The sequence below is a fragment of the Lates calcarifer genome, linkage group LG3 (genome assembly GCF_001640805.2).
Source record: "Lates calcarifer isolate ASB-BC8 linkage group LG3, TLL_Latcal_v3, whole genome shotgun sequence".
Classification (NCBI taxonomy): Eukaryota; Metazoa; Chordata; class Actinopteri; family Centropomidae; genus Lates; species Lates calcarifer.
The window spans coordinates 6,300,503-6,314,529 of NC_066835.1; the positions used below are offsets into that span (position 1 = coordinate 6,300,503).

General features: G+C 40.7%; 2 protein-coding genes across 6 annotated transcripts in view; one reads left to right on the plus strand and one right to left on the minus strand.

The window, feature by feature from the left end:
• LOC108900388 (sodium-dependent neutral amino acid transporter B(0)AT1) overlaps positions 1–14,027 on the minus strand; it is a 244,075-nt gene that overhangs the window by 2,071 nt on the left and 227,977 nt on the right. For 2 of the 3 annotated variants that reach the window (XM_051065670.1, XM_051065681.1), the window contains exons 2-11: positions 3,668–4,030; positions 3,123–3,263; positions 2,703–2,840; positions 2,396–2,577; positions 2,177–2,287; positions 1,206–1,318; positions 994–1,122; positions 744–900; positions 419–623; positions 135–294 (exon numbers count right to left, since the gene is read on the minus strand). In XM_051065670.1, coding sequence (XP_050921627.1) covers positions 135–294; positions 419–623; positions 744–900; positions 994–1,122; positions 1,206–1,318; positions 2,177–2,287; positions 2,396–2,577; positions 2,703–2,840; positions 3,123–3,263; positions 3,668–3,866 — 1,535 coding nt within the window. In that variant the 5' untranslated portion in view covers positions 3,867–4,030. Of the gene's footprint in view, positions 1–134; positions 295–418; positions 624–743; positions 901–993; positions 1,123–1,205; positions 1,319–2,176; positions 2,288–2,395; positions 2,578–2,702; positions 2,841–3,122; positions 3,264–3,667; positions 4,165–14,027 lie in introns of those variants that run through there. The other variant, XM_018701401.2, reaches the window with a different exon arrangement.
• The window catches only part of fhod3a (formin homology 2 domain containing 3a), a 52,653-nt gene continuing 50,279 nt past the window's right edge, over positions 11,654–14,027 (plus strand). For 2 of the 3 annotated variants that reach the window (XM_018701424.2, XM_051065627.1), the window contains exon 1: positions 11,655–12,232. In XM_018701424.2, the coding sequence (XP_018556940.1) occupies positions 12,068–12,232 (165 nt within the window). In that variant the 5' untranslated portion in view covers positions 11,655–12,067. Of the gene's footprint in view, positions 12,233–14,027 lie in introns of all 3 variants that reach the window. The other variant, XM_051065629.1, reaches the window with a different exon arrangement.

Sequence of the window (14,027 nt, forward strand, 5' to 3'; positions counted from 1 at the left end):
TGAATGACAATAACAAGCAAAAGAGTCTATAGCCATGCCAGCAGCTTTGTGAGGTCTTTTCTTTTTTCTTTTTTTTGGCAGACCCACTACCTCAGAAAATGTCCAATCTGTAGCCGACCAATAGACAGACTCACCTATCCACGCCATAAATGTAGATGACAGCAATCATTTCACAGAATCCAATGACCAGAAGTGGGATAGAGCCCGCAAAGTTGTCAAAGAGAGCTAGCCAGTAGTTTCCAGAGCGCAGGGCGAATATGAGCCCGAAAGCGAAAGAAATTAAGCAAGTCAGTCCTGAGAAGAAAAAAAAAAGAAACACGAACACACACACACACACACACACACAAAAGGTTAGACTCGTATCTCTAGATCAAATTTCAAAGTATTTCATTTTAGATGGGAATTAAGGGGAAATTACCACAGAAAACTTCTTTGGGCCAAGTTCGTGGCAGCACCCTGAGGTCCTGCAAAGGGACCACCACTCCCTCAATGTTGCCAAACATAGTCGAGAGGCCGAGGCAGAAGAGCATGATGAAGAAGAGGACAGCCCAGAGAGGAGAAAAGGGCATCTTGATGATAGCCTCCGTGAACACGATGAAGGCCAAACCTGTTCCCTCAACACCCTGAGGGAGAATACACCAAATATTTCAATCATTGACCCTCTGTTGAATCATTTCCATGAGACTAAAACTAGACAGATTTTGGTTAAATCAACTGACAAACATTTATTGCTTTCTACTGACCTGACTGAGGAAAAACTGCATGTCACAGGTCTGTAAATCCAATCCTTGGATGATATGTGGACTGGTTTGGTTGAGTTGGACCAGGATCTGGTCGTAGTTGCTTTCTGTGATGGTGTTTTCAGGGTAGTTGAAGGCATTCATCAGCTTAAAGATGTTGCTGCAAACAAGACCAGAGAGATGAGCTCAGTATGATATAAACCAAACACACTGTGTTTCTTAAGGCTTCTGTTTTTTTTTTTTTGAAACTCACTTTCCCATGCAGTCATCATATTTTTGCGTGGCCCGGAAACCGATGATAGAGTAGATGACCGTTGCAGAGTACACTGAGGTGCAGCCATTGATGATGGATATGAGAACGGCGTCCTGCTCACAGTTGTTGCTACGAGACAGTTAGGATCATGTGAGGAGAACTGTTTAAAAGAGGGCTCATGGTGTGACTGTGCACTTGAGGCTGTTACTCACTGAATGGAGTTGTAACTGGAAAAAGAGATAAGACCTCCAAAAGCCAAAGAGAATGAATAGAAAACCTGGGCACCTGCATCCAACCAGGTTGCAGGATTCATTAACTCATTCACCTGAAAGAGAATCAAAAGATATTCTCTTAGTAAGACTGAGCTGAGATTCCTACGATAATTACTTCCTGTTTTAGCATTTCTGCTCTTTAAAACAGACAGTAAACGCCATCTCCTACTGCCTTGGGCACAGTTAATAATTAATATGTGAAGGTACTGTTTATTTTAAAAGAAATCTGAAATCTAATCGTCTACTGCACACAATAAAATCTGGAGAAAATTAACAGAGTTAAAGAAACAATGGCCGTTGAGAGAATCATAAAAACTGACTGGATGATAAATCAAATGCTAAATGTTGTCAGCTACACTGGTTTTTAAAAGTTGCTGTCTGAATATTAATCCTATTTAATTTCTCAATGGATTATCAGTGAAAATGTCTTGGCACTCCATTCATAATTTCCTGGCAGTGTAGTCTTTGAACTTTCACTATCAGCTTTTATGAGTCTTGTGATTGAAATCATCAAATTGAATCAATAAATCTGCAGTTCAGCCAAAGTGGTTATCTCTGCTTATTCTGACTACAACCCAGTTTGTCATTTGCATTTCAGAAGTAATTGACATGTGTATGGTAAATATGACGCTTGAGTTAACTTCGCTTAAAAAACAGCTAGCCTGGTTCTGTTCAAAGATCATAAAATCCACCTACCAGCAGCTCTAAAGCTCACTCATTGACACATTATAAACCAAACAATTGTGGTTTTATAGAGGGTCATAGAGGGTCAAACTATCTGTTGACGTTTATTTTTTTTATCTTTAGCTGTTTCTCTCAACGTCAAACTATTTTTAGCTTTAGCTTTAAGAATTTTACACTTTATTAATTACACGGTCAAATGTAGTTTGGTGTGTTACAACAATGCTTACATCTGGTGTGAAGAGGAACTTGATTCCCTCAACAGAGCCTTTCAGAGTCAGTCCTCTGATGAGGAAGATGGTGAGGACCACGTATGGCAGAGTGGACGTGATGTACACAGCCTGAGAAATGAGAAAATAACAAAATGAGTCAAAGATATGTTTGAAAAAAAAAAAAAAACAGGGATCTCTCCCATGTTAGATTTCTCAGGTGTAATGTGACTTGCAGACCTTTCCAGTGGTCTCGATCCCCCGAATACAGCAGACGTAGAGCAGAGTCCAGGCAGATACAAGGGCCAGCACCATCCACCACTGCAGGCCCCCAGACTCTTCGATATCTGCTGAAGTGTTCAGAGTCTCTCTGTACCAGAAGTAGTCGACAGTGGTGCTCCGAGCGCACTCCTCTACCAGACCTGCAAAGAACCATATCATAATGAACAGTATGTCAGCAACCTTTGAATGAAATGTTCACAGACTGTTCAGCCGATGTGTGTTTTTTTATTCTCTCTGACTGTTATCTAGACAGATGAAGGCATACCTGTCCTGTTAGCATTGAGAGGACATTGGCTCCAAGGAAGAGGATTTTGGAAGGAGTTGAAGAGATACCACATGATCCAGGCCATGATGGTGTTGTAGTACATACCCACCAAAAATGAGACGATCAAGGATGCAATACCTGTAACAGAATGAAACAATTGGTCATGTGGTGGTGCTCTTTATTTTCAACAGGACTAAAAGTTTGCAGCCTTGCTGGCGCCTCTGTGAGGCTGTACTTGTAGTGCTCCTTTCAGCTAAATGACATCAATGTCTGTACACAGTTCATGTTAATCCATCAATTAATGGTTTAGATGTTTAGTCAGGACCAAAATGGTGGACTGGTAGGCGTTACTGCATTTCCTGGGGTTATTCCACACACGCAAAAGTTTTAAATGTTTTTTAAATGTTATTTTTGACCCACCAACTCCAGTCAAGTAGGGATTAATTGATCTCCACACTCCCACACTGCCTTTCCTCAGGCGCTGACCGATGGCAAACTCCAGGTGCAGCAATGGGATTCCCTCCAGAACCAGCAGGATAAGGAAGGGGATCATAAATGCTCCTAGAAGTACAGCATTCACATCATAATGAGTTAACAATGTGGTAAGTGATTGACTTTATTCAGTACTGTAATTAATGTATATTCAGCAAACAAGACCATTCACACAAGTAATCCTACAAAAATCATGTTTTATATCTACACTAGGCACTATATAAACAAAGAATAAGACTCACACACATTTATGCATAGATCAAATCTGCCAGGTAGTTACAGTCCACTGGCCATATGGGTGTTATATACCTGGTTAAATTTTGACTTGAAGTAGACTGAGTTTTTGAAAAGCAGAAAATAAGTAAATACGTGAGATCCTTTTAATAATTCATACTCACTGGTCATTTTCTGGCAATTCTTATGTATTTTTAAAGGAACTCAAACAGAAAACATCCAGTCTCTCCCCAGCTTACCTCCTCCATGGCTCTGACACAGGTATGGGAACCTCCAGACGTTACCAAGTCCCACACAGAAGCCCACGCAGGTGAGCAGGTACTGGGCTTTGTTGTCCCATTTGGGCCTGTCGCCGGCCTCCTCCTTCTCCATCTTCTCCAGGTCCCCATGAGAGGGGATCCGGTTGTCCAGTCCTGGGTTTGGTAGCTTCAGCTTCATGGTGGCTTTTTGTAAACCTCACTGGACGCAGAATTGGAAAATGTAGCCGTTGAGTCTCCCTTTGGTAAGCAGCTGCTTTGTTACTTTCTTGCAAAGCTTTGAGAGGCTGTGTCCTTTCTGAAACTATCTCCTCTGTGGACCCTGTCACTGATTCTCTGGCAGCTCTCTCTCTCTCTCTCTCTCTCTCTCTTTCTCTACCTCTCTCTCACTCTGAGTCCTCACCCCCACTGAGTGTCCTGAGAAGGGGCAGCGAGGTATTTACTGTGACCTATGGCACCTAACCTTCAGTTATCAGTAGCTCATTACAGTCTGTGTTGTATTATGTAATGTCAGCAAGTTAAAGCAGAAAAAGGTGCAACCTCCTTGATAATGGTTAATACATCACATGAGCTGCCATCACCAACGCTCTTCCCTGAAAGATGTATTTAGTATTCATGGGTTTGGAAGTGGAAATTGAAATGCACTGTGGATGTGATGTGGACAAATGAGAGGTTTTTATTTACAGTATATAGAAAAAAGTTGAGAGGAACAAAGGAGCACGGTTGTTTATTTAATGTGTCATTCCTCTTAAAACTGCATAATGTTACTAATAGCTGACAAGCATCCAAAGCATTAAAATGTCATAACTACAGACTTTGTGTAACCTTGTTGAGCATAAACACAGGATAAAACACTCTCCTGTCACATTTTCCATCATAGCTTATCTTAACCATCAGGCCACGCCTTTTATAGTCCTTTAGAAGTCAGATTGTTTTATTGCATAGTGATGTATAAGCATATCATTTCAGTCCACATCTCTCAAACTTCAGATTCAAATGTCAAACCAGAGTAATTGTCAAAATTTCACAGAATAATGGAAGTCAGTTCTGTTTGTATTTGTTCCATGACATTTCTTTTTTCTGCAGCGTAATTGTGAGGCAATTCAGAGAGCTTATAAATCTTATCAGTGTTCCTTTCTAATGCAATTATTAACCAAAGAAAGACTGGATAGTATCTGGTGTATGACAGTATTTCATCACTACTGGAGAATACAAGCTTATAATACATACGTTGACCAAAAGTGTGCTTAATATGTAAAGACAACAGTCTTTGAGTTATGTATCTACCAGTTTCCTTTCTATTCCATTCAGGTAGGCTACACCAGTCATCTCACAGAAGGCAATAATGAGCAGAGGGATGGAGCATGCATAGCTGTCAAACACCACCAACCAGTAATTACTAGACTGATGAGCACCATCAAGAAAGTTGAGAGGCACACAGCTCCTAAAATTCAAGACAATACACAATAAAGATAACAGTGTGTCTCATCAAACTCAGTTTTCCCACTATAGAAATGTATGCGCTTTCAGCTCATTGTCCCATCTGTCTGCAGGACTGTTTACCTGTGATCACCTCTTAAGGACACTTCTTAGGAACGATCTTTAGGTCCTGCAAAGGAGTCATGACTCCCTCCACACGACCAAACTCCCCAAAATAAATCACACATCACTGAGAAACCTCCCCAGACTGCAGGTGTTGAGGTCCAGCCCTCGAATGACCTCTGACCCTGAGGTTGTACTGTTGAGATTTTGGGGCATTTCACCGTAAGTTGCATATATGGACCCCTCAGATAGATCAAATACATTTAGCAGCATCATGGTGTCCCTGCAAGAGGAAATTCAGGAACACATGAATTAGAAGACTCTTTAGTTTGTCTTTGATTTCATATTTCCATGCACATACTCATTAAGTCAGGTATCAAACTGCTCTGTTGCCTGGAAGCCAATGATGGAGTAGATAACACTGATTCCCTCTGCAGAGCCCTTCAGTCCTCTGATTAGAAAGATAGTGGGGACCAAGTGTGGAGGTGATGTAGCCACAGCCTGAGGGAAAGGAAAGAAAAAATCTAAAAGGAGCAATTTGTTTCATTTCAAATTAAAATTGCATTAACTTACAAAAAGTGGCAAGGTTTCTGTAAGACACATGACACTGCTCGAACTGAAAAGTGTGTCTCACGGTCAAGATGTTGTTATTAGCTCACTGAAGTATCTAGTGGTGACTATAAACCTGCTGCAAACCCCACCCGATTTAAGGGGCGGGATTTGAAACATCTTGGGAGATACACAAGAAAAGATTAATCCTATGTCTGTGTGTTAAGTATGGAGCTGCAATCAGGACATGATAAGCAACTAAGCTTTAGCATAACTTAGCATAAAAGGCAGGGAAAATTTGACTCAAAATAACTGCAAAGATATATAAAATGACCAAAAAGAGACTTCAAACAACCAGAGACAGACAGAAAACAACTACAAAAAGACATGAAAATGTAAACAACGAGACACCATTTGTAATGGTTTTGTGTTTCTTTCAGTCAGGGCAGTGCTATATAGGAGAGTTGGGGGAACTTCTATGTCTAATCTATGCCCAGGGGCTCATTTTCTCACTGTCCATCCATTGGTGAATTTCTCATGATTCTTACATGTTTTTCCCAAACAGAGAGACGCTCATATAAGTCATCAACTAACCAACACCAGTGGTTAATCGCATAATCGTTGTTGGCCGATGGCGAACTCCAGATACAACATTGGGATACCCTCCAGGACGAGTAGGATAAGAAAGGGGATCATAAAAGCACCTGGAGATACACCAAGGTAAGCTCAGATAACAAGAGAGATAGAAGATGTATGTATGTGTGCGCATACATACAGCCTGTTTACTGTAACCATTTTTAACACCTCAACACATAGACTATTTGTCATTTCTGCCTCACAGCATGGTGTTAGAGGCCTTTTCTATCTTTATTACTTTACTGATTATTCATTTTATATACACTTATTTAATTACTCTCCCAGTTCATTCTTCACGTCATCATTATGTCAAAATCCTGTCAAAATTACACACACAGTAAAATTGCAGGGAGTAATAGATGTTTTTATTGTCTTCATTATCATGAATGATGATGTAGGTTCAGGGCTAAAAGTCCACTCTGCTGTTAGGACTTTTTTTTTTAGATAGCAGAGGTCTAAATCAGCTGATATGAAAAACCTGAATCACGAATCAAGTTATGATCCTTATGAATACTAATTTCTACTCAGGTAGAGTCATGTTGGCATTTTGTGGCCTATACAGATCCAACTTGTGGTAGTTTCTTATGTCACTGAACCTTTCAGTGGTATCATGAGCTAAATTTTCACCTCTTAAGGTTACATACAGACTCTTCTGAACAGCAGCTCATGCTTTTACATTGACAGCAATGCCACAGAGACTTTTGGGAAATCAGATTTCCTTCTCTGAGAGGTTTTCAGCTTACTGGTATCTCAGTACAGTCTTGAGGGTTCACAGCAAGTTCAAGGTAAGAGTCCTCTCCCTCAGCTGGCCTTGTTTACAGCAGCCTTGTGTTAACTGTCTTGTCACCTTTACCTTATATCATAGTCAGATCATGGTGGCTTTGTAGTTTCTAGGTGCTCTGTTGGGTGGAAACTTTGCACCTCAAAATGTTGACTTATCAAAACTAGAAAACAGCTTTTAGTGGGTTAACCATCATGTATATATTCAGTTATGGAAAACAATCTAACAAACATGTTTTGCCTGAGGTTAGTGTCTGTGCTTAACTTCGCAGGGATGACTCATTGAACAGCTGGTCTGCTGGCTCACAGTGACAGGTGACATCTGTCTCTGTGGATTTTCTGGTTTGTCAGTTTTTAGTTTCTGTTATCAGTGCTCTGTTATCTGCCTGTTTGGCAATGGTGGGTAACGTTACTCACAGTGACAGCCTGGTTCTCTCTCTCTCTCTCTCTCTCTCTCTCTCTCTCTCTATATATATATATATATATATATATTATATATATATATTATATATATATATAGAACCAGAATGAGTAACATATTATACCTTCAATAAACACAAGTTTTTATGGAAAATAAATATTAATTGTTAATGCTATTTTTAGCCATACTGGCTGCTTTAGGTATGGTAATGTCAGTGTGTTGGTTGGTCTACCACTTCTGTTCAGACTAGCTACTGGGAGAGTTCCCATTAAATTTCATACAGTGATTCAGAGGATGCATCGTAATGACTTAATTGATCACCAATTTTGTTTGTGTGTGTGTGTGTGTGTGTGTGTGTGTGTGTGATTGAATTGTGTGATTTTGAATCAAAAGTTTTGATTGTCAGGATGAAATTACTTTGGCTATCCCTTAAATTTGTAGTTTAGTTGCTAATGACATAATAATAATAATAATAATTGCAAATGTTGTTAAACGACTAAACTTCAGCATGTTTGCAGTGTTACAGTGAACATTTTAGCATGCTGACTTTAGCATGTAGCTCAAAGCGCTATTGTTGCACCACAACGCTATTAGTATGGCTGTAGACTCATCTTGTTTTAATTAGCTCATATAAGGAGGAGTTTTATGAGAATGTTGCAGATCATTTATTTTATGTAACAGTAATAAAATACAATACAGTTTAAGTTTTATGTGCCGTCTGTGCCGATAAATGCTGAATGTACTTGCTGAGTACTTGAGATATGCAGGTTTGTCTGATAAGTGAGGGTGATACCTAAATACCTCTCAGGCAACACCTGAGCACCAGACCATGTTTATGTTTACAGGCAATGAAGCCTGTCACAGTCAAGATGTAGAGCTGCAAGGAAACCATGGAAACATTCCTTACACAGTTCATGAAGCTAGTAGGTATTGTTTCTTTACTCCTGGTACTGGGGTACTGAGTTCATCCTATTACCAAACTTCCTTCAATGCATCATTTAAGCTTTATACAGCCATGTACATTCACCTCTAAGAGTTAATATTTAACCTAAATCACTTTAAGTGCAGATGTCAGGCTAAAATCATGCATCATGGTTTTATAATGCCATATTTAGTGTGTTTGCTCAATACATATCATGTATGTTTAGGTTTTAGATTGAATCCTGTGGCTTCATTCCTACCCTGCAAAGTTAGTTAAAAATAAATTATAAACAAGTGATGCTAACAAAATTTCTTGGATTATGTTTACATTTTAGGGCAAGTCAAGTATATGTACAACTGCAATATTTAAAAGCCATTATAATTTGTGTAATTGCTGCATAAAATGTGATACTATCATTTACCATGAATGATACAAGTAATTTTATTTTCATGCACTTGCATCATAAATGATGTGATTCTTAATTCTTTAGAGAAGATATGAGCACTTTACTTCCAAACACAATACATAGCCTCCATCAATGTGCAGTTTTCAGTGTTTTCTCAGAATCCATTTTCACTATGGAAACTTGTTCATTTCCCATTTATGCACAGATAAGAAGAGCTTACCTCCTCCATGGCTATGACACAAGTAAGGGAACCTCCAGATGTTACCAAGTCCAACACAGGACCCCACACAGGTGAGCAGGTACTGAGCTTTGTTGTCCCATTTGGGCCTGTCCCCGGGTTCCTCCTTCTCCACCCTCTCCAGGTCCCCATGAGAGGGGATCCGCTTGTCAAGCCCGGGATTGGGAAGAACTAATCTCAGTGTGTCTGTGAAGTTAATCCAGTCTACAGATCCAAAATATCAGACAGGCCTCTTTAGTAGAGGCTGGGAGATTCTCAGTGTTGCTAACTAGAACTAGAGCATGAGCACTGGTGGTGTGTGTTTGCCACTTTTCACCTCAGAGGTTATTGCTCCATCTCATCTACTATCTTGGAGCTACATTGTGGACAGGTATGTAGGGTGTGCATGTAGCAATCTGCTTTCATATATCAGCAAAGTATCACTTCCAGGATACAGCTGTCGAATACACAGTTGAAGATTTATAATGACATGTTACCAATTGAGAGTTTAACCACTTGAATTTTTTCCTGATGATCTTCCAGTTCAGACAAAACATTTTCTGGGTTGTATTCAAGATAACCTGAGAGTGAGTGTACATCACAAAATGTTAGTAAGAAGTTTTAAGAACTTTCTGTAAATGTGTGACTCCAGACAGGAGAAGAGAGGGACAATAATTTGCCCAACCAATAAATGTTATGGAAAACTAAATGGTCTCTTAAGAGTAAGGGCTAAGGTAGCCAATCACTGTGAATACAAATTTATTTCATTTAGCAGTTTTTCACCCATGACATTACTGTAATACAAGACATTTCACTTCAGGAGCACTTCTGTTGATGTATTTTGGATCACTTTGCGACAGCAGTTCACCTTTGCCAGGTATACTGTTCTAGCCAAAGATTTTTGTCCCTTTCAATAATTTATACTCAGAAAAGTTCATTAACTGATATAAATTCTAGGGACTCACATCAGGATCAATTGTTCCTTTACAGCTGGCAACATTTAGGTAATCGTTGTTCAACAAATATACCACAGGTCATCACGGTTACACAGTAAGATTCACTCATGGTTATGGTTTGAGTCCTGATGGCAAAATTAAAGGTACTCACGCTGCTATATCATAGACATTTTTCAGCTATTACCTTAAAACTACAGCAAATGACCTTTTTCAAGATGATGATTCTCTGCAGAGTATGAAGTAGGCTGGGGATTATCAGCCTGAGTTTAGACAAACACGGGCTGATTATCGCTCACCATGCTGGAGAGCTGGAGATTCTCTTATCTCAGCGAGTGATTGTCAGGGTGTGTGAGGAAATCTTTGTACTTTAAGCCTTACTTCACAACCGGCCATTGACTTACGATCAATGTATTTCAGCTCCTGGTTCATTAGTGGCTTTCCGTCCTCTAGTGGTAACAAAAAGATGCTTCCTGCTGATTTTCCCGATGGGTTCAATTACATCTCACATACTAGATTTTGCTCAGATATACAGATTAAGTTTACAGCTGCACAGACAAAGGGCTGAGTGACATGGTCAATAGCAAATGGACTGCATTTATAGAGCACTTGTATCCTGTATAACTAAAGAGCTCTGGAGTGTATTTATTAAATGTCCTTTAACCTCAACATAACAAGCTTTGTTTTATCATAATCACTATATAATTTCATGATTTTTTGTTGCTGTCTCCAACTATCTAATATGTTTGTCTGTCATGATAATCATTTAAATAGCCGTTTAAAGTTAACATCTGCAGATCTCGCCATTGGCCTGCTCCAGCTGCAGTTACTTTATTGTAACTGACTAAATATTTCAGTATTCCTGTACAGTAACTGACAGAGTATGTGTAGTATTAAACAAATAGTTTGATATATTGCAGAAAACCTAAAAAACAAAACAAACAAACAAAAAAAAAACCTAATTTGGTCTCAGTTTGTAGAATTAGTGGAACAGGAATACTGCACTTGCATTTAACAATTTTCGCCACAAGAGGTCAGCATTGGTCAAGATTACTCTTTTAATGCTGCAAAACTCTTGATAACAAAATATTGCTCCCTGTTTTACCCTGAGGAGTAAAGTAAAATGAGACTTGTTTGTTATACTGGATAGTAAAGTCATTTAACTCATGTATTTACAGTAATTTCCACTTCATTATTGTGGTAGTATGTCTATTTAAGTGCGCTACAACATTCAGCAGAGATTAATACTGTCTCAGTGGTAATGCAGCCTTATGAACATAGTTTATTTACCACATTCACTACTTTATGGCAAATATAGCTTATGATTTTGCTCGTTGTTTCATATTCTAATGGAACCTTCCATTGTTTTACATGTGCATGTTTACATGTGTATGATAAATACATTTATTAAAGGATTAGTTCAGTTCATTTTCATATAGGAAGCCACTGCTAAGCTGGGGACAGTGATCTGAAGGGAGGGGGAGGAGGGAGAGATGAGGCAGAGGGGAAAATGGATATGGGGGGGTGGGGGTGGATTTACTGGGACTCAGACAGACAGCAGACCGGCTGTCCCAAGCTGCGCTGATCCTTCACTCTCCGGCACCAAGCTGGAGTCCGCCTGCTGCCTCCCCTTTATCACCAGCCACCTGCCTCTCCGAGAATAACACAGCGGCACCAGAAAGCTCAGGGGGCGAGCACAGCCAGAGCAAGGAAGCGAGACAAGACACTGACCTGTGTCATCCTTTTTCGGCATCCAAACAAACCCCCCTCACTTTCCACCACAACTTGTCCTGTGGGGAGGACAGGCTGCGCAGAGGGCGCACTTGGCGACCCGGGTTTGTTTGTCGTTACCAGGAGAGGAGCCGCTCAGCGAGCCGCACAGCCGGAGCTGCTACAGCTCTGCGCGTGAAACCGGGCTTACCCCCCTCACACAGGAGCCACTTGCATGGATGCACCATGGCCACGTTTGTCTGCAGGGTTCAGTTTTTAGATGACACCGATCCGTTCAACAGCACCAATTTCCCGGAGCCGACAAGACCACCGCTGTACACCTTCAGGGAGGATATCCCACTCATCAACCAGTTAGCTGGCGTCCACCGGCTCCTCAAAGCTCCACACAAGGTAGGATTACCAAATGTAAACAACCGATACTGAAACAACTTATGCAGCTGCATGAAAATAGGTGCTATAGAGTGATTATGGGAGTTTTATGGTGATATATCTCACAATAAGATCAATGGAAACTCAAGGACGATTAACAGTCTTCACATAAATATATTTGGGGTTGATTTTTAGATTCAAACACACATTCCTGTGAATACATTTAAATTCTGGTTCCATGAGGTTGTTTTGCGACCTTTAAGACTCATGTTTTTCTCTTTAACCCTACTGCAAATAAACTTCCCATACCCACCGTTCACAGGCTATTTTGAGAACACATGCAAGCGCAAGTGATTGGCTCTCTAGCCTGAGGACTGAAGACAAGGTTGCAAAATGTTTGCCTCAAAGCCCACAGCAACATCAAACAGGGACTTGACTCATTTAAGCCTAAATATCCTTATGTAATCCCAGGCTGGCAGACGCTTCCCTTGCTTGAAGTGCCATCGAGCAAGATGCTGGATATCTCTAACCTTTGGCCACTCTGTTGAGGTGGGGGGCTGGAAATGAGAAATCATCCCATGTGGGGATCAGTAAAGTGCCATATATTCTTGCAGCTGAAGTGAATAAACCTTCCTCGTGGCTGTAGATTTTGTGCACTGCTTTGCATGTTATAGTGACAGGTGGTTGCAAAGGCATCAGTGCAGCTAGATCTGTCCTGAGTTGCCTCATTCATCCACAGGCGACGGCCATGAAGCTCAGGAACCCAGCAAAGCTCCTGAACAGCAGATGATCAGATTTGCTGGGAAGTGTCAGATTATGATGGGCGTGTGAACGAGAGAAAGTGTGTGATGGAGAGGAAGAGATTCCATTTTCAGTGATTTTCAGTGTTTAAAGTGATCCGGGAAAAAAAAAAGCAGCCACACATTCCTTACTAACAAGATTGACTCAGATGCATGAACACACCCACAGAGGCCTTACAAGTGGAACAGATACTGCACATGACCGTCGGTTTTTAATTTTGCATTTTGCAAGTAGATGCTGTACAATCCGTGCTGGAAATGCAGATGGAATAGAGTTGGAAATAAAAGCGAGACGGAAGGAAAGACGAGGAGAGTTCAGCTGCTGGCACACAGCTCTGACAGCAAACCAGCGCTCGACGGCAGAGTGGTTTTCCAGACCGAGTGGATCTTTTGCTGCCCCATCTTTAAAAGCCACAAAACAAATGAAAAATGGCCCACAGCACAGAAAAGCTTATGATTACAACCTATGCACGGACAGATGGCACAGCTTGCGTTCGTGTTTGCAATTTTGTTCACATCAGGAGGAAGGCTGTGCGCAATGGCAACTGGATATTGCACTTAGATTATAGGGGATAGAACTGAACTGTTATGAATTTGCCCAGCAGACTGTCCAGATCCAAAAGGTGGTGCTTAAAAGGTTTGAGTGTTACTATATCATTGGAAAATGTCAAAGCTGCTTAGTTTCTGACTAGTCCCTGATTATTTTTGAGAGGGTTCTTATTCTTTCTTTGTTAAAACACCCTTCCTCCCTTTTTGTCTTAACCTTCTGTGCTCTTCTCTCAGAAAAGCCTACTGTATTATTATGTTGTGATGCTAGAGCTCTGTGTATGGCTGGCTGGGCTGCATGTAAAGTATAGGTCACTTGTCCCAGAATTCCTGTGGCCGGGGCCTGGATCCCTGTGATACTTTGTTCTCTTCACTTTGGGTGCCGTGGTTTTCCTGACCTCTTCCTCCATCTCCTCTTCCACCTCTCATGCACCAGCTCGAACACTCAAGCACAAACACACATAAACACA